Source organism: Phoca vitulina, unplaced genomic scaffold (genome assembly GCF_004348235.1).
Source record: "Phoca vitulina isolate PV1807 unplaced genomic scaffold, GSC_HSeal_1.0 scaffold20, whole genome shotgun sequence".
Taxonomy (NCBI): Eukaryota; Metazoa; Chordata; class Mammalia; order Carnivora; family Phocidae; genus Phoca; species Phoca vitulina.
Genome location: NW_022589723.1, coordinates 36448269 through 36472652, shown reverse-complemented (window position 1 = coordinate 36472652; position 24384 = coordinate 36448269). Strand labels below are relative to the sequence as shown.

Below are 24384 nucleotides of genomic sequence, written 5' to 3'. Positions count from 1 at the left end.
TTTATTGGAAAACGGCACTACAGGAAATTTCCACTAAAGGGGACTGAAAGTTCTGAAAGGCTCTAGAGAAGGTGGTAGCCCACCTCTAACATGGCCTCCAATAATCCTGACCTACTGGTACTCAGGCCTTTCTGTAGTTCCCTCACACATGAAATAAGGCTAGCCTGTGTAACCAATAAGATGGTGGAAATGTCAAGGTGTGCTTCAGAGGCTAGGTCATAAAATGCATGAGGGCTTCTACTCTGGGCTTTCTTGGGCCATCTGGGAAAGCCAGCTGCCATATTGTAAAGATACTGGATAGAGGCACGTTCAGAGAAGAACTGAGGCCTCCTGCCAACAGCCATTACTAACTTCCTAGTCATGTGAGTGAGCCATCTTGGATGCAGATCTTTTGGCCCCAGTCAAGTCTTCAGATGACAGCAAAGCCAGCTAACATCCTGACTGTCACCTCATGAGAGTCCCAGAGTCAGAAGCACCCAGTTGAGCAACTCCTGAATTCCTGACCACCAGAAAATTTGTGGGATAATAAATTTTCTTATTGTTTTTAGGTCAGTAAGTTTTGAAGTAATTTGTTACACAGCAAGAGATAACTAACACAGGGGAGTTAACACAGATCTGCAATTAATAAAACTCAGTTCTTCTTTGTCGCACTTAAATAATAGTGAGGGACTCACTAAGGAGACCAAACATGGATAAAATGAGGACATAGGTAAGCCACACAGAAAACACAGATTTCATTTGTCTCTCCAGGACCAACTACATCACACAACGAATGATTAGATAAGCATCTCTAGCAAACTGTACTCTGGTAATTTCCAGAGTAATTTCTAGCTGGGTGGCAGTGACTAGACACCAACAAGGAAAAATGACCTTGACCTTAAACACTAAAGGTGGCTGAACTGTGCTCAAAGAGGGAACATTCATCATTGTCATAAGGTAGCTTTTTCTATTTTCACTAAAGGAACAGCCACCAGCCCCGTGAGAGAAAGGCCAGAACTCAGAGAGTGAAAAGTGAAGACTTTAAATGGTCCAAGATAAATCAGCTCCCTTAGAGTCATCAGCATTGCTGTCAGAGTCTGATGTGAGCTCAGGACCTGAGGAGCCTAAACCAAGCTGTTTCCACAATGTGCAAATATGTCCACATGCCATCCAGCCCTGCTGGCAGGCATAATAAATCCAATGGGGAATGTACTCTGATCCATTAATTTGGGGAGAAGAGGCATGATACTTAAGTGCCTTTTAATATGCCATTTAATCTACTCTTGGGGTTATCTGGGGTCAATGGCATGCTTAAAAAAATAGGAAACTTGTATTTCTTCTTCTCCTTGCTTATCTACCTCTATTTTTTTAAATGCTGGTGAGTGATTTATTTCTTCGATTAGCATGAGTTGGCTCAGAACTACTACTGGCCTGGAGTTTCAACCTCTTAGCTATTCCCTTAGGGAATCCTTTGGGAATGTGCTCGAGAAAGAAAATTAGCATTGGTATTGTGGGCCACAGAGATCAAGGGGTAGAGAAGGGACTGCTCCAGAGAAACACCAAAAAAGGACCATGGCACTTCTTATAGGAGAGATGTCAGTTGGCCAGAGGTAGAAACTTGCAGGCAGGCCCAGAGGTAGACAGTGCTGGTCACTCTGGAGCTACAAAAGGTAGGGTTGAGGGGCACCTGGGTGGCTCAGTCGGGTAAGTGTCCAACTCTTGTGGGTTTTGAGATCAAGCCCCATGTCATGCTCCACATTCAGCAGGGAGTCTGCTTGAGATTCTCTCCCTCTGCCCGTCCCCCCATGTGTGTGTGGCCTCATGTGCTCTCTCTCTCTCAAATAAATAAATAAATCTTAAAAAAAGGGGTATCATTGCAGAGGAGAAGGTATAGATCCAGGCCATGTTAGACTGACTATGTGGCCTTTAAGAACATAATCCAAAAAATAAAGAAGTGTAAAGCTTATGGGCCTAAATATGTCTCCAGAATTCATCCATCCACCTGCCAACCTCTAGTTCATAGTTACATAGTGAGCTATCCTCTCACAAACCTTAAATGTTATTCTGAAATAGCATTAGTTATTATACAACTCCCTAGTTGTATATATTCGCTTCTTATACACATTTATATTTTGTTGTAGTTCAAGGATCATGGGTAATTTTTACCTTGAAGGTACATGTATGTCTTTTCGAATTTTTCAAATGAGAAAGGAATCTAAATAAGTCTTACTTCAAATAGTCTATCAAATGCAAGAGATACAACTTTTTGAAGAAAACTTACAGAAGAAATATTGCAGTCCACTTTGAACCAAGCAAGGTGAGCAAACCAAAACTCCACCTGTAACAGCTCTGAATGCTTTGCTGAGTGACCAGCCGAGAAGCATGGGGACAAGACAGAGAACAAAAGAAAATGAAAAAGCCTGCCCACTGCTGAAGACCCAAAGAGAACTGACACAGGTATAATTAGGAACCACAAGAAAGCTGTCTCAAGAATCCCTTGTCAATCCTTCGAATATAATTTTCAAATGAAATACGAGACCCTAATGGCAGTAGAGTTGAGGAATCCAGCAGAGGTCTCATCTGAGCCTCCAGCAGATGACAGATCTTGTGACTGGGCCATCTACACTTAGTACCACTGTAAATAAACAGTAGAGCCAAGGTTGTTTGGAAGCATCTCTAAAAAAGTTCCGTGCAGAGAAGTAAAACATAAAGTTGCAGAAACCTCACAGGATGAGAATGATTCTCTCTCAGTAACATAAATGCCTTGAACAGGTTTTCCAGCAATGTGTAAGGATGAATAGAACATTTTCATCACCATTATTTCTCTTTTAGAAAGTTCTAGGATGCCTGGTGTTTTGAAACATGACAGTTACATGATCAGTTTGCATCATGGGGATGCCTGGGTAGCTCAGTGGGGTTAAGTGTCCCACTCTTGATTTTAACTCAGGTCACGATCTCAGGGTTGTGAGATTGAGCCCCATGTCAGGCTCCACACTGGGTATGATCCCTGCTTAAGATTCTTTCTCCCTCTGATGCTTTCCACTCATGCTCTCTCTCTCTAATAAATAAATAAATCTTTATATTAAAAAAAAGCCATTTGCATTGTGTTATAGTTCATGAAGTATTGTTGGCACCTTACTTTGAGCTTAATAGCAACCCCGAGAGGTAAGTTTAATATTTTATAGGTGAGTAAATAGGAAATAGGAAATAAGTCAACTAGCATTTATTGAGTGCCTAACAAGTATGTTGGACTTCACTGAAGACTTTAATATTCCATCACAGGTAGCCCTAATGAAGTCCTGTTTTTTTTAATTTATTATCTTCATTTTACAGATAAGAACACTAAAATTTAGAAAGGGAGTTATGTTGCCTATGATAATATTTCTATAAATATACTAAAACACAAGCACAACAAAATGTAAAATATTAACCTTCTGACTCAAAACTCTAGGCTCTTTCCACTATATAACAATAGATGCACAAATTATATTTCCTTGTGTATTCGTATCATAAAATCCTTGTTCAAAGCCTATATGAGTTTTGGCAAGTCAATGAATTTCTCTGAGCTTCAGTTTTATCATCTGTGAAAGAAAAATATTGATAAAATTATTACAATATACCCGTGGTCATTAAAACGTTAAACTAATGCATATACAGGAGAGATTTATTATAACAAGATTAGATTTTCACAGCATTATGTCACTTTTGATCATTCATCCCAGAACAAGAAAAGCCCAGAAATCCTCTGGTAAAGGATTCTGGTAACCGCAGATACCAGAGAACCCCTGAACTCATTTGTTCATTCAATGGCTATATGCCAGGCACCATAATGGTGGAGGGAATCCAATGGGGAGCAAGACGGAGCAAAGACCCTACAGGCATGGGGCTCACGTTTTGGCAGGGATGACAGGTAATAAACATAGAATCAAATAAATACAGTCACCTCAGGTTAACAGGGCTATGGAGAAAATGAGGCAGTAGGAGGGAGCACAGTATGGCAAGGGAGGTCGAGTGGAGGGAGGCTGGTGAGAGGACCCTTTGAGAGGAGTGTGAAAACGTGAAGGACTGAGCCCTGCAAACATCACAGGGTCAAGTGCTCTAGGCAAGTGTCACGGCAAGCGTCCAGCCCCTCATGTGGGCAGAGCTTGGCAAGACCCCAGAGCAAGAAGGCAGAGGTGGCGGACACTGCATGAGAGCAGGGTAGAGGAGGGTAAAGCAGGGGAAGAGGGCAGCCTGCAGATCACTCCGTGGTCCACAGCCAGGAGTTCGCATTTTCTTCCAGGTGATGAATCTCCACTTCTTAACCCCAGACTGAATGCACACGTTGGAAACACGGACACACCATCACTCCCAGGCCAGCTCCTGCAGAGGCCGAGAGATGGAATTCCACACACCCCTGGCCTTCATCCTGTCCAAAGGATGTCCATGAGGCTCTCTCCTCATCCACTACTATCTTGCCTCCCCGTTCCACCCCAACTCTCTTTCAATTTCTAATTAGGGCTTGTTAAGCAGGAAGCAAATATTGGGAAACAGTGCAGCCTCTGGATGGGGCTCTTGGACCCAGAAGGCCTGCAGACGAGGTGTGATTCCTGCCTCAGCCACCAACCGGGTACAACTCCTCATATGCATCAGGTTCCCCATGCATAAGCTGAGGATCCTGATGGAACCCGCTTCATGATGAGCTTTAGTTAGAGCACCTCACCCACCTCCACTGTGCATGCCACAATGCTATTCCTTTCTGGTCCCGCAAGTATGGTCATGTCAGCATTTCCCCTACCTTACTGACACTGTAAGGCAGCTCCTTTTTGCTACTGGCAAAAAATTCTCTCTGGAAATGGAAGAAATTATGTAGGAAAAAGAAATGCATAAGATTGCCTTAAAATCTGAGCTGAAAGGGAATACACAGGCTGGCAAATATACGGATAAACATGGCATGCTGCCTTGGCACTCCCTGGATGCTTAACTGGGGACATTTTCATCTATTTATTTAAGTAATCCCAAAGTAAACCACGAGAGGAAAAGAGAGGAAGAGAAACGTTCTTTCCTCATACCCAAACCAAACACCACAAAATAACGCTGCCATTCATACGGAGGGATTCCAATTAAGGGAGGGAGAAAGCCTGACCTTGTTTACAAAAGAGGCCCAGTCTAAAAAGTCAGTGGGTCAAACTGGGCTGAGCTTGACCCTTGACACTCTGGCAGGCTCAGAAAGAGAGAAAACTGACCTCTGTGAGACGGGGCAGTCATCCACAGCCTCTGTTGCTCAAGGGAAACTAAACAATAGAACCTACGAGAATTGTCGAGAAAAGCACAAAGGATCATGCTCCTTCTTGCTGCAATCCGGGGCCACCCCGAGGCTGAAGAGGGCAATATTATCTCTGACACCTCCCACCACCCTTTCAGCATCTCCTGTGACAAATTTCTACCCCCTTCCTCGGTCCTCCTCATTCTTCCCCCCTACCTCTCAACCAAATTGGGGTTCATCTGGAACGGATTACCTCCACCAATTCACTTTCACACTAGGCCCGGGTATTACGCCACCAGAGGAGAACAGCATTTTATTACAGGCCAGTTCCTTAGGTCAAAGGAACGAATGCCTAATGCTGGACATGCTGATGGCATATGGACCCGCCTGAAGGGCCAAGCTGCCCCCGAGGGTTGAGTGATGGCTGCTTGAGACATGAGTCTCTCCCATCCGTGGACTAGCAGGGCCAACAGGATAGCTAGTTGGGGGGATAGCTAGTTGGGGGGATAGTTAGATGGGGGGGATAAAGGATGTTACCTCCACTGTGCGCGTCTTCAAACCCTGCCCACCCACCCCACCTCTAATTCAGCTGAGAGTCTGAGCAAAACCCACGGGCTTCACATTAAGCACACAATGAGATGAGCACCGTAACACCACCTTCCAACTGGTCTGCAGCCCCGGGCCCTTCTGATTTAGTCGCCGGGGAGCTCCTGCTGCATTATGTATGAAACCTTCTAGCTCGGTGAGGCCCAAGGCTTCGATGCAGGGCCAGGGGGGTGGGGGGGAGCACAGTTCCCCCTTCTGCTGGTTCTTACCCACCCTGCCCTGCAGACCTCCAACAAAGGCTGCCTTGACCCAGAGAAACCAGTTAGGAACTTACTGATGGGAGAAAACCAAGCCCCACATGATCAGCAGGGGAGGAAGATATTTTTGGATGGCAAAGGTGAGTACGGAAAGGCAGAGGGAGCTTCCCTGGCCCTCAAATCGAACCAGAGGAGATTCTGGCTTTGGAAGGCGAGTGCACTTCCTCCTCTCACCTTGATCCTGTCCACTGAGCTCTGGAGTTTTTACTTATGCAGGCAGTTTAGCATGTCTTAGTAATCCATTCGTGTTAATTTTGTTCCTCTTTGGAATGACCTTCGTGTCAGGGAGAGATGACTGGGGGAGGGAGGAAGAGGGGCAGAGGGAGGGCACTGGGCTGCCAACATTGCACTGAGAAACCCTTCTTTTCAATTACCTTCCTGACCATTTAGAATGAATTTTAACAGGCTATGCTTTTCCTGGGACATTTTTTCTTTGAACTCCCAGACTTCCCCTTCATTGCAAGTTGCCATAATATGAACCAGATTTTTTTTTCTCCCTCTTGTTTGCTTAAAAGGCGTTAACTATAAATTAGAGTATCTCAAGAGTGAGGTGTCACATGCGGGGCCTCGGGCTCCTCAGCCCCGGAGCCCCACAGCTGGGAGAGGGGCCAGGCTGCCTCTTTCTTTGGCAGCCTGGCTCCAAGGCCCAGGCCAGGGATGATCCCGCCCTCCTTCTCAAAGCTATCCAGTTACAGCGATATACAGAAATGGCCTTGTTTGACTTAAACATCAAGTTTTATTCCTTTTTTTTTTTTCATTTCTTTCCTAGAGGAAAGGGAAGAGTGGTTTTATTTATTTTTTTTTTTTTTTAACATTCTTAGTTTATTGATCCTCTCATGAAAAATCTGCACAACCAGATAAAGCCACCGCAGCATCTTTACTCCTTCTTTTTGCCAGCACCAACATTGGCTTTTGCAGTCCCCCTGACTTTCTTCATTCTGTTCTTGCGTTCCTTTCACTGTTTTCTTGATGTCTTTTTCTTCTCATACAGGCCATGTCTTGCAAGTCTGTGTTTGGGTTCATTTTTCTTTGCATAATCCAAGGAATCATATATCATGCCAAAGCCAGTTGTCTTGCCACCACCAAAATGGGTTCTGAATCCAAACACAAATATGACATCTGGTGTGGTCTTGTACATTTTGGCTAGTTTTCCCCGAATTTCTGTCTTAGGTACTGTTGCCTTTCCGGGGTGAAGAACATCAATCACCATCTGTTTCCGCTGAAGTAGTCGGTTAGTCATAAACTTCCTGGTCCAGATAGTTACTGTGTCGTTCATGATGGCAGCCAGGGAAGAGTGGTTTTATTTTTTTTATTTTTTTTATTTTTTTATTTTTTTTATTTTTTGGAAGAGTGGTTTTAAGTGGACATGTATCCTGAGTCGTATTCCATGCGGTGCTTTCATTCTAAAGGGTATTCACCCAGTGTGGGTAGCAAGGCTCATTTACATCCAATATCCCATGCTCCCACGCCTGGAGCTCCTCGACTCTGGGGCCTGACAGTCCCGGCCAGGACAGTCACTCTACAAGAAGGCAATGACCACCACACTGGATCTTTTTTACCGTACTATCCATTAGATTCCCATCAGAGAATCTTCACAACTCCACTCACCCACATCCTCCAGATCTGAATGTCATGCCTCCAGGGGACAAAGCCATCAAGAAGCAGACAACCATTGTTTTAGTGTGGTTCAGCTTTGTTTTTTAGGACACTCAAGTTCACAGCTGTTACTCAATGTCAGAATTCAGGAAACGTTCACTGAGTACCAATTGTTTGCCAGGCACAATACTCAACAATTTCACATCTGCTCACGTCACCAATGTATTGTTCATGCGTGGTAGGCAACACCACATTGGTCCATGGTCCTCTATCCATTGAGATGGTAAAGTACAAAGGAGGCAGAAGGGCAGCTCCTGAAGCTCATCTTAGACACGAGAGTCTGACTTGCAACAAGTAGGTGCCTCAGAGTCAAAAAGTTTGAGTTTGAATTCTACAAAGGCTCAGCCTGCAAGATCACCCAAAGTTGGGGGGCTGAGCACAGGGTATGCCTGGAAATGAGAGGCAAACTCTAGCATGGGGCAGTGTCTTGCCACAAGGGGACATGGGGTGTCTTCACTTGGGGTGCGCAACAAAATACCACGGATGGCATGACTTAAACAACAGACGTTTATTTTCTCACAGTTCTGGAGGTTAGAAATCCAAGCCCAAGGTCTCACAGAGTCAGTTTCTGGGGAGGACTCTGTTCCTGACTTACAGTGTCTTCTTGCTTGTGTCCTCACAGGACCTTTCCTCTGTGTGTTTGTGTGGAGAGGGAGCAAGCCAGCTCTCCAGTATCTTCTCTTATAAGGGAGCCCATCATGAGGCTCCCACCCTCCTGACCTCACCTAAACCTTCTTACACTTCAAACGCCCCTACCTCCAAATACCACCACATTTTGGGACAAAGGGCCAAAATTCAGTCTAGAGCAGGTGTTAAGTGTCTTTAAGAGCTGGGAGACAAGCAAGCGGAGACAGGGAGGGGAGGGGCTGAGGTTTCAAGTGTGGCACCTGTTCCTTCGCCACACGCAGCCCCCACCCAGCCCAGGGCCGAAACACTGAAGGTAGGGATAGAAACCTCCAGAAAGAGCTGGGAACCCAACGCCAAGGAAATGTGTGCTGTCCTTCCCATGTGGGAAAGTGGGAGCTGGGAGGCCCCCTCCCTGAGTGACTTCTAAACCAGAAATGACTAACACTGACAAGATGAAATGCCACCCTCTGCCCTGGGTGTCCCTGTCCCCTAAGAGAAGGTGAGGCCTTGTGAACAACTGGAGCTCAGTGATGAACAAAGTCACGTCTCCATAGACTCCCATTTGCAGCTGCTTCATTTGTACCTGTTACACCGCGCTGGGTGTTACGACATTCACTATTCCCACTTGCAGATGGGAAAATGGAAGCTCAGAGAGTGAAAGCAATGTCTATAGCCACGCCACTCGTAAGAGATGGAAGCCGGATGTGAACTTGGTTGGGTCTGCGGAGCGTCAGTTCAACGTGCACCCTCCTCCCACCCCCTGAGCGGGCACAGCTCGCCTGGGTGACACAAAGGGCAAGGAAAGAGGTCCTCAGCTGCCTGCATTGCTTTCACCCTGGCCCACGATCACAGGGCACCAAGTGGATGAGTCTTCACTTGCTTCCCCAGGCCTTGCTTCCTACAGGCAGCAACACCACCCAGTGAGGGGGACACGTGAGGTGATGCGGACACACAACCACCCAAGTCGTTGACTACAATGACACGACCCGACCTGGTTTAAGAGAGAGGCAACAGATCTGCCGCCCCCCTCAAGTTCTCAAACATACACTGCGGGGCCCACTTATCTGTCTAACACCAAGACCCTCCACTCTTTGGCTCTTCTTTTGATTCCATCCAGATTTGTCCCTCATACCTCCTTAGGGCCATCATGTCCACCCTGGGCAGTCATTCAACATCAGAGCCCTGACCCACCTCTTTGCATTGTCACGTGGCTTTAATGAGGGGAGCAATTTTTGTCCTACTTTTGAACCCAAATGTGTTTTTCCTAAGTGTCTACAAATCCTAGTATGCATCTATGGTGAAAGCTACCCAGAGAACTAGACACTGACTTTGACCAGCAAATCCTACAGATAGCCATGGATGATAAAATAACCTACCTTTCATTTTCTAGTAGTTAGGGGTCGGAATTTTTGGTGCAAGTCAAGTCCCCCCCAATTAAATCTACTTATTCCTAAAATGTTATTTTAACTTGAACCCAGTAATAGGTTTCACTGTCAAATTTTACTGATTTTGCTCTCAACACTTGTCAAACTCAAGTTAAATTGGTTACCAAATGTCTGTATAGCTTGGGAACAACTGATAAACCTCACTGTCCTTTGTGATTTTCATGAGTGTGGATTAATGGCAATAATAAGAGCTCATTTTTTGGAGCACTTACAGGAGAAGGAGATACTGTGCTTGGTCACTGACACAGGATTATCTCACTCAATCCTCACAATGACTCTGGGAAGTAGGTCCACTTCTCTGAGGCACAGAGGTGCTAATTGATCTACCCAAGGCCACACAGTAGTATGTGATAGAACCTAGACTAGAAACCCAGGTCCCTCTAACTCCCAAGCCCTTGTTCTTCACCTCTCTACTGCCACATGGAAGCAATGTCCAATATTCTTCGGGATAATTTGATCAGTCAGGAGAACAAGAGTTTGATGCCCATGATGTTGAAGGATAACTGCATATGTGCTTATGTCTATGAGAGCAATTTACAAGCCAATCACCCTGTTTACTAACTCGACCCCACACACAAGCCTTCTCTTCTGTGATGGTCATCTCGGAGTCTGTGACCCACGTGAAGAGGCTGCCCGGGGCCCTCTGGGGGCAGTGCTAAGGCCGCCCGTGGGTTAGACAGGCACACCCAGGTAAGACCGGCCAGTCTGCCTCTGGGTCAGTCGGCTGTGCCTGGCCCAGCAGGGATCTGGGACTGGAAGCATGAACAGAAGGCAAGCAGCTTTCTGTGTAATCGTCCAACGTGTTTACAGCCAGTCCCTGGTTTTCACCACCTCTCCTTTAACCAGTCCATTCCCCCAGCCAGGCCTGAAAGCCATCTATATTTAACTTTTCACCACCTTGATTCAAGAATTTGTCAGTTTCTACCAGGCAACCATCTCCCGATCAATGTATGAGCGCCATCTAGGTGTGAATGGAGGTAACTGCAGGCCACAGCAGGCGCCCGTGTCCCGGCACTGTTCTTTCCTAAGTCTTTCTAGAAGCCCTTGCAGAGGGCTCCTCGGCATGAAGATCCTCATAACACGACTTTGCACTGGGCATTATATCCAGCAAATCATGCAAATGTGGTTTCGGCTTTTGCAGACTCTGTTATGTACGACTGGAAAAAGAAGTTAATAAATCTCTTACCTCAAGATCATAGGCACTGAAATCCCTAAATGCCCAGTACATTAAGGGAGTTAAAACTGAGATAAGGATAGGTTATTCCCCAATCTCTGCCACCAGATTTCTGATTGAATTTGGGCAAACAGCATCTCCCTGGGCCTCGGTTCTCTCGACACCGTCCTCTCAATATTCTCAGTGAGGATGTCGGACAGTGTGATATACGCCATTCTTACAAGGCCTAGCTCTAGGCTGTCACAATACTTCCACATAACAGCTTCTAATGGCTGCTATTTTGTTTCAAACTGGTAGACGGAACAACCAATAAAGAATAAATTATCTAGAGACGCTCTGGAGGTGACTGGGCAGGCACCGCCTAGGTGTATTCACATTCTCCCACTTCCCCTTCTTCCTAACTAACAGAACCCTGACAATGTTTGTGTTGGCAACGTCCCCATAAGACCAGACCCCGGTCTCACTAATGAGACGGAACCACAAGTCAGTTCGGTGGAGCTGTTGAGAGAGCTATTCCTTGAGGAAAAGTCACAGACCTGGTTGACAGGTACACTTAGGCTTCTGCCTGCCTGGAGCATGGGCTCAGTGGACTAGAGCAGTCAACTTGTGCTCATGAGAACATGCAGTCGCATGCTAAGGAGAACAGACAAGACACCAGAAGGAGCCTGGGTCCTTGACAAGCTGCAAGAACATCTTCATTCGCTGAGGTGAGGACCTCTTGCTCTGGAGTTGTTGCTCCATAGGAAAAACAAAGCTTCACTGGGTGAAACCACCACTGTTGGGTTTCTCTGATAAGCAGAAAGTCATCGCTGACACAACAACTCAGCTTTTGTCATTCATTTTCTCATTCAGCAGAAGAACGAGAGTATGTGCCCGCAGGTATGTACCAGTAATGGTGTCAGATCCGAAATGGTCCAGACTTGAGGCACTTGCACTCTGGTGAGATAAGGTTTGGGGCAATGTAACTCATCAGAAGGCATCAGAGGCAAGGGAGGGGGTCAGTGATGTCTCCCCCACGGTGACTCCTTAGTTGAGTATTCAAGAATTAGCCTGGGAAATCACTCAGAATTAACCTGGTAAAAAAGGAGAAAGAGGGCTATATGCCAACCTGATGGGCATTGCCCCCTTCCTCCAGGCTGAAAGTGCCTTCATTCTCATTCCAGTGTCCTTCTTTGCCTTCCACTAGTGACTTCGTTAAATCCCTTGGCCCGTGATCAGTTGAGGATGGGCAGGAGACTTGGTTCTGATGAATAAGACAGGAGGAATATTCTGCTATGAGGGCATCTAGAAAATTTTCCTTCACTCTTACAAAGAAGATTCAGAAGAAAGAATAGTCTCTTCTTCCTCTTGCTGGACCTTGTGTTTGCCCGGAATCTGTCCATGGCAGATATCCTGAAAGTGAGGGAAGGGAGCCCACACAGAGTTCAGCAGAGTGAGAAGATGAAGGGAACCTTGACCTCAGTGGCACCACTGAACTGCTGTGTTGAGCAACCCCAGAACCACCAGGCGCTCCGGGTTATGTTATATGCATCAGGAATGTCCCCTTCGTGTTTTACCCTTTTGGAGTGCATGTCCTGTTACCTACAGCCCAAAGTATCCTGCTACAAAGGCATTCTAGACAGAAGCAGCTGTGTGTACCAAGGGAACGAGAACTATGATAGAAGATGGCCTGTTCTAAGAACCGCAGGTAGTAAGGACCAACGTGGAAGGTGAAAGAGTCGTGTGATGAGAGGACATGGCAAAATTAAGCAGAGACCTAAGGACCAGTGGGGACCTCATGGGAGTTTTCCAGCAGGGGAGTGACACTTTCAGATTCATATTTTAGAAGATGATAAGGGCAGTCCTGTATAAGGAGGGGCAATACCAGAGACAGGAAGACCTTATCACCGTGGTTGCTCTACTCATCCACCCCAGCGATGGTAAAGACTTGAAGAAAGGAAGTGATGGTAAGAAGGAGGGTGAAGAACAAAATACAGAAACCTATCAAGGAGGCAGTTTCCTCAGGACCTCGCCACCACTGGCTGTGGTTCAGAGAAAGAAAGAGGAATGGAAGGTGGCATTCCTATTTCTGAACTGGGTAACCAGGTGGGTGCTGCTCATGGAGATACAGGAGAAAGCATCTGTGATGGCAAAGTTATTATCTTCTGGAGGAGTTGGGGGGAAATGATAAGAAAATATTCCATTTTAACTATCCCGAAGTTGGAGGTGTCTGTTGGACATGTAGGTAGAGCTATCCCACATACAGTTGCTAAAGGGGGTAAAGTATGGGCTGGTCTCCATGATTGAGCTTGGCCAAATTTCCCCATGCTTGATGTCTTGATGCACAAGGAAAACACAATCTCATAAGGAGCTTGTGCACTGTCATGGGTAACGTTTGAGTCCTACAACTTTGAAAAGAACTTTCTGAGACTTTAGCTATAAAGCTAAATCATTGCTTCTTCCTAGTCAGTCAAAATCATGATTCTGACCAGTCCCAGAAATTCAGACTTGGATATCCAGCTGTCCACTTGATATCATTATTGGAAAAGACTGGAGGATCATCTGAGAAAACACAGAACCTCCTGCTGATCACGTTAGCGCAGCTCAGAACATGGACTCTCAGAGGTGTTGCTATAAACGTGACATCCCTGTACTATGTGGTTGTGCATTCACGGGATCCCCAGATAAGACCTGGTGAAGAATGAATAGATTGTATGATGCCAGCAACTTCAGATGATCAGGGTTGAACAATCCCGTGCTGGCTAAAGAACAGATTGATTTGTTCATCTGAACAAACATCTTTTGAATAAGTACTACGTGCCAACTCTCTGTGCTACTTAATGGAGGATCAAAGATGAGCAAGACAAGGTTGGTCACTAGTTCAAGGTATTTCTGGGCATCCACGGGGAGGCAGACGTGTAAATCAAAAAGGGCAATAAAAGAATTACAGGTGTCTCGATAGAAGCCTAGTTGAGGCACAACGGGGAGAGGCATCCACCCTCTCCTGGGGCCAAGAGTGAGCATGATAGAGGAAATGGCACCTAAGCTGAGTCTTGCCTGGTGAACAGCTATTTGCCATTTGTATAGGGAAGAAGAGACGTTCCAGGCAGAAGAAGGAGTGCAAAGCCCAGAGGCATAAAACAGAGGCGTGACCTATTCAGAGAGCTTTACCTGGTTTGGCATGGCTGGAGTTTATGAGGGAAGAGTGGCGAGGTAGGCAGGGGCGTGGTCACGGTGCCTGCTGAATGCCATGCTGGAGTCCGGACTTCATCTATGGATGGTGGCGATAGGCACAATGGGCCCAGAAGCAGGGGAGTAATTTACTCTGACTTATATTTTAGAATCCCTCTAGCAGCAAAGTGAAAGCTCAACTAAAAGAGAACAGGGCAAGAGGCAGGAGGACCAGTCAGGAAAGTCGTCAACGGTCCAAAGAACAAATGAGTGAAGACCTGATATACAGCAATGGCATCAAGAGGGGAAGAAGGGATGGACACGGGAGACTCCAGGATGCAGGAGACAGAACTTGACCACCTCTGGATGTGGGGAGGTGAGAATGATGAAGGCATCCAGCTGGTCTGGCTTGGGAGATGAGCAGGATGGAGGGGTGACTTGCCAAAATCAGAAGCACAAGAGGATGAGCAAGGTGGGAGGGAAATAATAATGAGTTCTGGGCTGATCACATTGGGCATCTCCAGGTAGGGATGCAGAGCAGTGAGTTAGCATGAGTCTGCAGCTCAGGAGAGACACCTGGCGACAGAAGGTGCATCAGTTCTCTTAGTAAATATCTGTCTTCTGATGAAGAATTAAACTGATTAACAACCAGAGAAGTCAGGAATGTCACTTGTGGCCACAGAAGAGATGGTGTCAGTCTAGGACACTCCAAATTGATTCAGCGCTTCTGGCTCTCCATTCTCTAGAAGGTCTGAGTTGCAAGTTACAGAGGTGATCTTGTCCCAGCCTGCACCCAATCTAAGCACTTTTTCCCCACCAGTTTATCAGATTGTCCACATTTTGCCTGTACATCTCTCGCTGTGGCTACCTGCCCAATATGGCCCGTTCATCACACACTGACTAGGCATTCAGCTGTATTTCCTAGGGAAGGCATTACCATGAGAAATGGGCCATTCCAGTAGCAGAACTATTTTTTAATGTTGACAAAAGCTCTATTAGAAAATATCAGAAAATACCACCTCAGCCTTGGATAATCATGGCATCTGTTCTTCAAGCAATCCACAGAACAGAAGGGATGTAGGGCAGTCTTTACTTCTAGGATTGCCTCAGGCACTTTCTCTTTTAAAAAAAAAGTTAAAAATAATAAAATAAAATAGCAGGATTTGAAGAGCATATTGTAATACAGTTTTCATTTTGAAACTACATTCGCCCCTTGTGCTTTAATTCAATACAGAGCTTATAACACTTTAACCAAGGCTTGCTGCAGAAGGGAATGGGATAGGATACAGCTTTGAACATGCATGCACCTTTGACGCTTTTCAAGAGCACAGGGTTAAGGAATTTTTTAAGTGAGCCAGGATGCCTCAGTTCTCCAAATGTCCAGCAGGGGGATCTGCAAGTGACGCCGCATAGTTTTTTGGGATTTTTTTTTTTCCTTCAGAACTGAACATGCATTTTCAAAAGACTGTTTCAGTGCTTCATTTTTGCAAAACTGAACATTGTCCCTCCTGCCCCCGAATTCCAAAATACATCGTGGCTTCCGACAACATCACGAGAAGTTTTACTCTTCATGACTGATGGAACCCCAGTTGATCAGAGCCAAATCCGGTAGAGACTTGCAGGCAGAGGACAGCCTCACCGTCTGGACACGAACAGTATTTATGAGCAGCTCGAGCAGCCCAGGGAGGCCAGGCATGGAAGACGGAAACATAGGGCAGATGTCAAAGCCCGGTCCACCCTCCTCCAAAAGAAGTGCTCTGAATGCAACAAGGAAAACGGGAAATCTTTCACTTTTTTTTGCCCTCCACGCCTGTATTTTGAAGAATTACAAACCTAAAGGAAAAAGTTGCAAGAACAGTTTCCAGAAACATCCACATGCCCTTCCCCTCGATTCAGTGCACATTTCACCATACCTGTTTTACTCTCTGCTCCTTTCCTCTCCTTCTCCCTGGTATTCATCCATTCTATCAACACTTCCTAAGCACCTAAGTTCAGTCCTTCTGTTCTGGGGGCTCACTGCGGACCAGGGATGTCAGATATGTAGACAAATAAGGTCACTCCTAATGAGAGCAGAAAGGGTATCAGGACAAGGCACCGCGGGGGCTGGGGGCACAATATGAGCAGTGATCGTGCCCCCCAGGGTCAGGGAATGCCTCTCAGAGGTGACCTATGTGGGACATAGAGGAAGAAAAGGATTTCTAGGGAACAGGGTAGAAATGCAAGGAGGAATCAGAGTCATGTGTCCAAGGGCTGAACAGATTTTGCTTGTCCCATTTCTAATCTTCTGCTTCCACGTCCCCCCTTTCGAGAACAGCCAAGAGTTAGCACCTATTTTGAGCTTGCTAAGCCAGGCCAGGGGTGGTGCTAGGGATCTTATCTGCATCTCCTCCTCAAACCCTTGCAGCCTTGCCAGGTTCGTGCAGATGTCCTCACTTCACAGAAGGGAAAAAGGGGGCTCAGAAAAGCCAAGAAATTTAACAAAGGAGACCCAGCTGGTGAGTGGCAGAGTCCGTAATTGTTTCTCTATATCTTCTTAAAGTTCTACTGGTGAAACACTCTCCCCAAGGACGCCTGGCACTTCCTTCCATCCCTCTCCCCCACACCCCCTATCCCAGGTCATTTGGGCAGTAGCTTTCTCAAACCCACCGACTTTTTGGGGACCATGGTTCACTTCCTCTGAGTCTCATTCAATCCACATTTTCTGTTCATGTCAGGACATGGCTCCCATTGTTCTCTGTTCCCAACCAAGATCCAGGTATAATTTCCTGGACAATTTCTGTACCTTGTCCCCGTCTGTCTTCACCACCCCCAGACATCAAGATCCGTGTAAATAAGCCCCCAGACACATCACTGCTACTATCAGGTCTTTATACATGAAACAATATTTAATTCTCCCAGAATTTTATGAGGTGGTCTCAGCATCTCTAATTTATATTTAAGAGTACTGAGTCTCACAGAAATTACAGGACTTGCTCAAGGCAATTTGTTTAGTGAATTCACACCCATGCCTGGTTTGGGAAGAGCCAGAGAGACTGAACTAACACAAGTGATTCAGAACTAAGTCTGAAAATAAACAGCAGTTTACTTTGTGCGTCCATACACAATTGCCCTCAGTATTATGTAGAGTTCTGGGTGTTGTCATCAAGGAGAAATTGCCCTTCTTATTCACATGTGTCCCAGTGATCGCCCCCATTACTCCACTTCCACTTATTTTAACTTTGGCCTGTTCAGCTTATCCTCATCTTTGAATTAAGGCGTAATTTATGCTAGTTACCCGAGGAGCTGCTTTTTTAAAAGACATGTAATTTCAATACTGAACACTAGGTGTCACTATCAACCAGTTCTGCAAAATCGTCCTCAGAATGTGTCATCAGAAAAAGTCATCGCCAAGAAATATTAAAGTCGTATTTACTTCATATCGTGCTACATAATCTATAAAAATTGGAACACAGCAATAAGATTCTCATGTACAAAATATTGTATGATCTCTGGCCTCACTTTGTAGGGCTCAAATATCAAAAAAACCCACCCAAAAACAAAAACAAAACAAAACCCAAAAAAACCCTATTTTTTCCCCAAGTGAGAAATAATAGCAAGAACACATCAAGCAGGGTGATTGGGTGGCTTAGTTGGTTGGGCTTCTGACTCTTGATTTCAGCTCAGGTCATGGTCTCAGGGTCCTGCGATGGAGCCCTGCATCCAGCTCAGCGCTCAGTTTGGTGTCGGCTTAAGATTCTCTCCCTCTGCCCCTCCCCACGCTTGTTCTCTCTCTCTCTCTCTCTCCCTCAAATAAAAATACATAAATCTGTTTAAAAAAAAAACCACATCAAGCACCACTGGAACACTAGGCATTGTACTTTATTTATACCATATATTTGAAACCTCACATTGCATGTGTGAAGTATTTAGATTAGGCTTTTAGAAACTAATTTGAAACCCAAAGGATATAAAGATCTTTCACTCAGAAAAAGCTAATCAGCCTTCTCACAAGGGAGACAAACATACTTTACAGCTTTGTCAAGTACAGTTTTAAGAAAACAAGGCTAGTATTTGGGCACCAGATGTTTGAGTCCAAGATCTTTTTACATACATAATTATCTTCAGTTTCTCAGCAATCATGGCCATCACTGATCTTCCGTCCTTAGTCCATTTGGGTGAGTTTGGAGGCAGGGCAAAAAAGAATCTTTTCTCCTGGCACCTTCTCAAGATTTGGTTAGGAGACCAGATCTAGAATATCCTTGAATGCTATAATTATTAGCATTTTGCTGAGAATTGTGAAAATAAGACCCGAGAAAAATAATTAGGATAAACTAAATTTCAAACCATCAGGAGATAGATTGATAAACTTTAAGAAATTGATAGGATCTGTAAAAAATAAAATAAATAAAATAAAACTTGTAGAAGATATTGCTAATTTACTGAATGACAGAAGATAGCACCTCAAGAGCTGGGCTGCTCTTAGGGGCAGCAACATTTTTTCCTGTCAAATTCAGTTAATTCTAAAAGAAAACAGCAGTTAATTCTACAAGAAAACACAAAAATGTTCTGTGTTTTTCAATAAACCTTCTATTTTTTTTTTGCTTTCCCCCAACCATCCATGGGATCTTGACCTGGCCTACCATGGTTTTGTCATCAGGAGTACTTTTGATGATTGTAACTTTCGCTATTCCAGTCCTAAAAGTAATGGAACATTCATTTTTTTCCCATGAAGTAAAAATGTGTTGTGAATACGAAGTCTTGCTAAGGCCCCTGAACACAGATGGCTTTTCCAAGTGATAGAGAAAGGTCTTCATTCAAAGTCTGTGAGTGCATTACTTCCAAGCAAAGAGCAAGCTTACCTTTCGTAAGCGTAGGGGAGCAAAATCTGGCACCATACAAATGTGTCTCTTTGGCAGGTGAATTATTTCAGACTGATTTTTTATTATTATTATTATTATTACGTTATGTTAATCACCATACACTACATCATTAGTTTTTGATGTAGTGTTCCATGATTCATTGTTTGTGTATAACACTCAGTGCTCCATTCAATACGTGCCCTCTTTAATACCCATCACCAGGCAAACGCATCCCCCAACCCCCTCCCCTCTAGAACCCTCAGTTTAGTCCATAGTCTCCCACGGATCGTCTCCCCCTCCGATTTCCCCCCTTCATTCTTCCCCTCCTGCTATCTTCAGACTCAAGAAGTTTTTCTTTGTTGCCTTCCTACTAACTGCCTAAAAGGATTTAGATAGAGGACCTGTTCCAGGAAGGGAGCTATCACCACAAATAACTATAGTTTGATATACACTAGGTATGGTAGACAGGGAGGACCCTAGCAAGGCCTGTTTGAGCAAAGCCCTCTCTGTCCCATTGTTTCTGGATGGCCCAGCAAGCACTCATTCTTTCCATTCTTGGTGTGAATTGCCTCCCTTCTCTTTGAAGCCCTAGTCCTGTACCTACTTTTCCTTGGTCCAGAATGACATAAATACCTCATTTTACCTGTCTTTGGAATCTCTCATGTTTATGTGGGTTTCCCTTATGTACCTAATTAAATTTGATTTTCTCCTGTTAATCCATTTCAGGTCAATTTAATTCTTAGATCAGGCAGAAGAATCTTGAAGGAAAGAAGAAAAATTTTTCCTCCCCAACATAAGTTTAAATGCTGGTATGTTTTATTTCTCTCTCAAAAATGTATGTTCTGGTATTCATGTATGAATAGACATACAGATTAATGGAATAGAATAAAAAAGCGCCAAATATATGTTTACATATATACATATACACAGTAATAAAGAGGGAGCCTCAAAATAGTGAGGGAAAGATTTATTCAATTTTGGTAAGGCATAACCTGGGTAACCATCTGAAAAAAGTATAATTGAATCCATACCTCACACAATACACTATGGTAAATTCCAAATGGATTAATATAAAATGTAAAAATGTAAAAACATTAGAGCCATAAATTAGTGAAAGAAGACAAAGAAGAATGTTTTTAAGCTTCAAAGTGTAGTAGGTCTTTCCATGACACAAAATCTAGAATCATCAAAGAAAGAATTGCTAAATTCACCATTTAAAAAAATTTAAAACTTCTGCATGGCAAAAAATAAACAAAACCTCATGATCAAAGGCATAAGTCAAAAGGCTACTTGAAAAAAAAACACTTGCAATTTATATCATAAAAAAAACTCTTTCATGTATGAAAACCTCCTACAAATTAAGAAAAAGATCAACAACCCAATAAAAAACCAGATCACAGGAAAGGAATATAAATGGTTCCTGGGTCAGGAGGGCAGTGCTATTGGGGGGAGGGATTAGAGCAGGACAGGTGAGGTGCCTAAGGCTCAGAATTTAAGGAGGCCCTAAGGATTTAATTTCATTAGGTACCTCCTTAAATTCTGCACCCAAGGCACCTCACTCATCCTACTCCAGGCCCCGAAATGGTTCTTAAACATATGAAAAGATGCTCAACCTCACTCAAATAAGATAAATGCAAATGAAAACTACCCAAGATACCATTTTTCACTTATCAGACTGGCAAAAATCCAATGTTGGACAACACACCACCCACAGATATCACTGGTGGGAACGTGAGTTGTTTCAACCACACTGGAGAGCAATTTACCACCCACTAAGCATTAAAATCACAAATACATATGGATTCTTGCCTCACTTCTAAGAATTTATCTTACAGATACTTGCAAAGAAGTAAAATGACCCCCACACAAGTCTATTTATTGCAGATTTGCTGGTAATGGTAAGACTGGATGTATCCTAACTGTGCATCATCATGTTTAAATAGACCATGGTTAATTCATAGGGTGCAATGCTATGCACCCATAAAGGCAAGAAGGACGTCCTTTAGATATTGAAATGGAAAGCTTGGGCGCCTGGGTGGCTCAGTTGGTTAAGCGACTGCCTTCGGCTCAGGTCATGATCCTGGAGTCCCGGGATCGAGTCCCGCATCGGGCTCCCTGCTCGGCAGGGAGTCTGCTTCTCCCTCTGACCCTCCCCCCTCTCATGTGCTCTCTCTGTCTCATTCTCTCTCTCTCAAATAAATAAATAAAATCTTTAAAAAAAAAAAAAAAAAATGAAATGGAAAGCTTGCCAAGGTATGTTAAATAAGAAAAGCAAGGTCCAGAACCGTGTGTGTGATAAGCTACTGTATGTGTCAAAAAGAAGGAGAACAATAATAAATCATGGGCTTATACAGGCATAAAAATATCTGCCTTAAAAAAAATGATCAAACAATGATTATTTCCTCTTGGGGCATGGGGAGCTGGGCGGATAGGGCACAGGGGATCATACTTTTTGATGTCTGAGTCACGTAAATTTATTTATCTATTAAAAATATAAAATATAAAATTTAAGTATTTTCATCTGGCACTTTTGTCCTCAAATATCCATTTCCACCTAGATGTCTGACACCTGAGGCTATTTTTCTAAGGCTTTTCTATCACACTAACAGAGCTACCCACAACTCAGTTTGACCTAAATTTGGCAGCAATTTAAACGAGATGCCCAGACTCACAGTTAGGATGATGGGCTTCCCCTTCAAATCTTCACTCAGACTTTCAGGCTCTACGGGAGCCATCACCAGGCTCAGCAACCTCCATTAAAGATGTCTGATCCTACAGCAACATCACCGGTCAAGAACATGACTGACTCAGGGAGAATGTGCAGACGGACCAAAGGGAAAGCCAGCGACTGCCCCCCTCAGCCTTGTGAGCCTAAACAGAGACTGCCTGGGGTTTCCATACGCAGCACAGTTTTCTGCATCCCTAAAACGTTATCCCGTGACTTGGGGAAGAGTACCTGTGGGGTTGAGCTTGTGTGCAATGACTGCTGCATAACTGTGCGGCGTCTGTACGTAACAGAGCATACTCAGACAGTGCTTCTAGTCTGTGACTGGTTTAGGGGTGGGGATGGGGGTACATGGAGGCAGAGGTAGGTATTTGGCCCAGGGGACTCTGCTGAAGCTTCCTCTGAGGTCTCAGTTACAAGTGCCAGTCACCAACCCTGCCTATTTAGATAGAACACTTCTTTAAGTTCCCTTTGGGGGAATGCTGCCCATTCCTTCAGAAAGTTAGGGGGAAGGGGCCCTAAATTCCTCTCTCTGGTATAGGAGGGACCACCAGGAAGGGCAGGTTGAAGCTCTGGACACCATACCCCAATTTTACCTGGGCAGCCTCTCTTTTATCTGCGTTTATATTGGAGATCCTGGCTGACCCCAAAACTTGCTCTTAATATCATCCTGTTTCCAGGAGAGTTTTTCTGGGCACACAGAATGACTTCATAGAGGTCTTTCCATTGCTAAAGCCAGCATGTGTTCAGGAAGATGTGTGGGCACCTTGGAGGAACCAAGTCTGGCACCATCAAGGGGAGACTAGATTAACCCAAGGGCAGGGAGCAGGGAGAAGGCACAAAAGGTTCATCTCCGTATCTATCAGCTCTGGAGCACTACTCAGGTACTAGGTCCTGGGCTGGAGACTTGGTGTGAATTTTCTCCCATGCCTGGGGACTTACAAGGTCAGTAGCGCCTCAACCCCTGCCCTCCCCTACAGTGCATCTAAGGTATGCCTCCTCACCAGTTCACCAGCCCAGCGCCCCCATTAATTTCATCATGCTTGTCAAAATTCCTAATTCTTCTGCCTCTTAACCGACCTTTTCTCTTTATTACTTTTTCCATTAGATTTTAAGCTCAATGTGGGTAGGACCATGTTCATCTTTTCCACTATTTCATCCCCCATACCTAGCACACTGTACAGCAGTGAGCAGTTAAGGTTATTTGTTGAATTAATTAATAATCCTATAATATTGCTTGGGCTGTTAATAAGTATGCATTAATTAAGAAATCTAACCAGACTTTTTACATTAGTAGTGGTCCCAATCATTGGAAGGGGGAAAAATTACAGATAATGGAAAAGAAGTGCACATAAGAGGGCAACAAATTTCATCAGCTTTACTTTAGGTGTCAGTTTTAGATGTCAAGAGGTCCTGAGAACAGGGCCTGGGACCTAACATTTCAATGCTTCTTTAATCCTATTCTTGATTATTTGTAGGAAAGGAGGTTACACAGCCAGTTTCTAACTTGCTCTTGTACTCATTCTTTCATACATTTTAAGAATATTTACAGAATAATCTTAACGTGTTAATTAAGCACCGAAGATACAGACACGCACGGCACTAATTCCCTCTCCTATTCAGGAGTTCAGACACGTGTCAAAACACCTATCACATAATATGATAAGCATTTTAATAGTCACAAGCAGAAAGTCCTTTTAGAACACAAGTTTGCTGGGGGTGGGAATACGAGAGGGAGTCCACAGAGTGTCACGTAAGCTCAGAATTCAAGCAAAGTAAAAGCTCTCTACCCTCTTTCAAGGCTGAATCATGCAGATGTCTGGCAAAGGGGAGAACATTTCACCCAATACAATTATCCTCTTGGTTTCACTCAAGTGGCAACAGAACTCTAAGCAAAGTCCACAAAATAAAGCCAGTAACCCAAAGGAAAATAAAAGAAGCAACTTCGGGCAAACAGGCAGAGAAGTGAGCAGGGTCTACCCATTTGGCTCAGGAAAGCGCAATAGTGGGTTACACAGGAGGATGACGGGAATTTGGGCCTGAACGCACGCAGGGACACTCACCCATATGCACACACCCATCATGTCATCCTTCTCCATCAGGGCAGCACGCTGGCCCAGAGCTTATGTCTGAACATTTGGAAACAGTTACCTGGCTTTAATTTACTGAATAAATCTGAAAGTGTCTGTGGATGTGTCCAGATTGAAGGCAAGCAGTGTCCCAGCTGAGAAGGGAGGTGCGAAGGCCCCCGCTGAGTGTGGGCCCATGGTTGCCGCAAGAGTCGCCCCACATGAAGGCGAAGACCGACCAGGGATGAGAGGCGGAGGAAGTTCAAGGGCAAAAGGTCTTCTTCTCCCTCCACAGAAGGAAGGCACCATCGGAATACGTACTCTCACACTTGCTTAGGTTCTTCCTGCCTTAGCTCTAAAGGAACTCAAGAAATTCAGAGTGGTCGAGATAAAACGAGACGAGGGATCGAGAGCTTGGCAGATGCCAAGAATTTTCCCTGACCTCTGAGGCCTCGGGTTCTGGGGATGTGGCCAAGGGGGCTTTGTGTCCTTGTTTTTTCTGCACTCAATTGCCCATCCCAGCCAAAAATGAGAAAACTCTGTGCTGGTTTCAAGACTAATTTCATTTGCTGAAATCCAACAGACTGAGTCACCGAGACCTCAATTCATTTAC

The 24384-nt window shown here is 44.7% G+C and overlaps 1 protein-coding gene across 1 annotated transcript; it reads right to left on the bottom strand.

Annotated features, from left to right (window-relative positions):
- Positions 1–6898: 6898 nt before the first annotated feature.
- Positions 6899–7365, bottom strand: LOC116640675 (40S ribosomal protein S24-like). Its single transcript, XM_032417819.1, has one exon. It carries the CDS (start codon positions 7361–7363, stop codon positions 7043–7045), a length of 321 nt encoding a protein of 106 aa, XP_032273710.1. The 5' UTR covers positions 7364–7365; the 3' UTR covers positions 6899–7042.
- Between the last annotated feature and the right edge of the window lie 17019 nt (positions 7366–24384).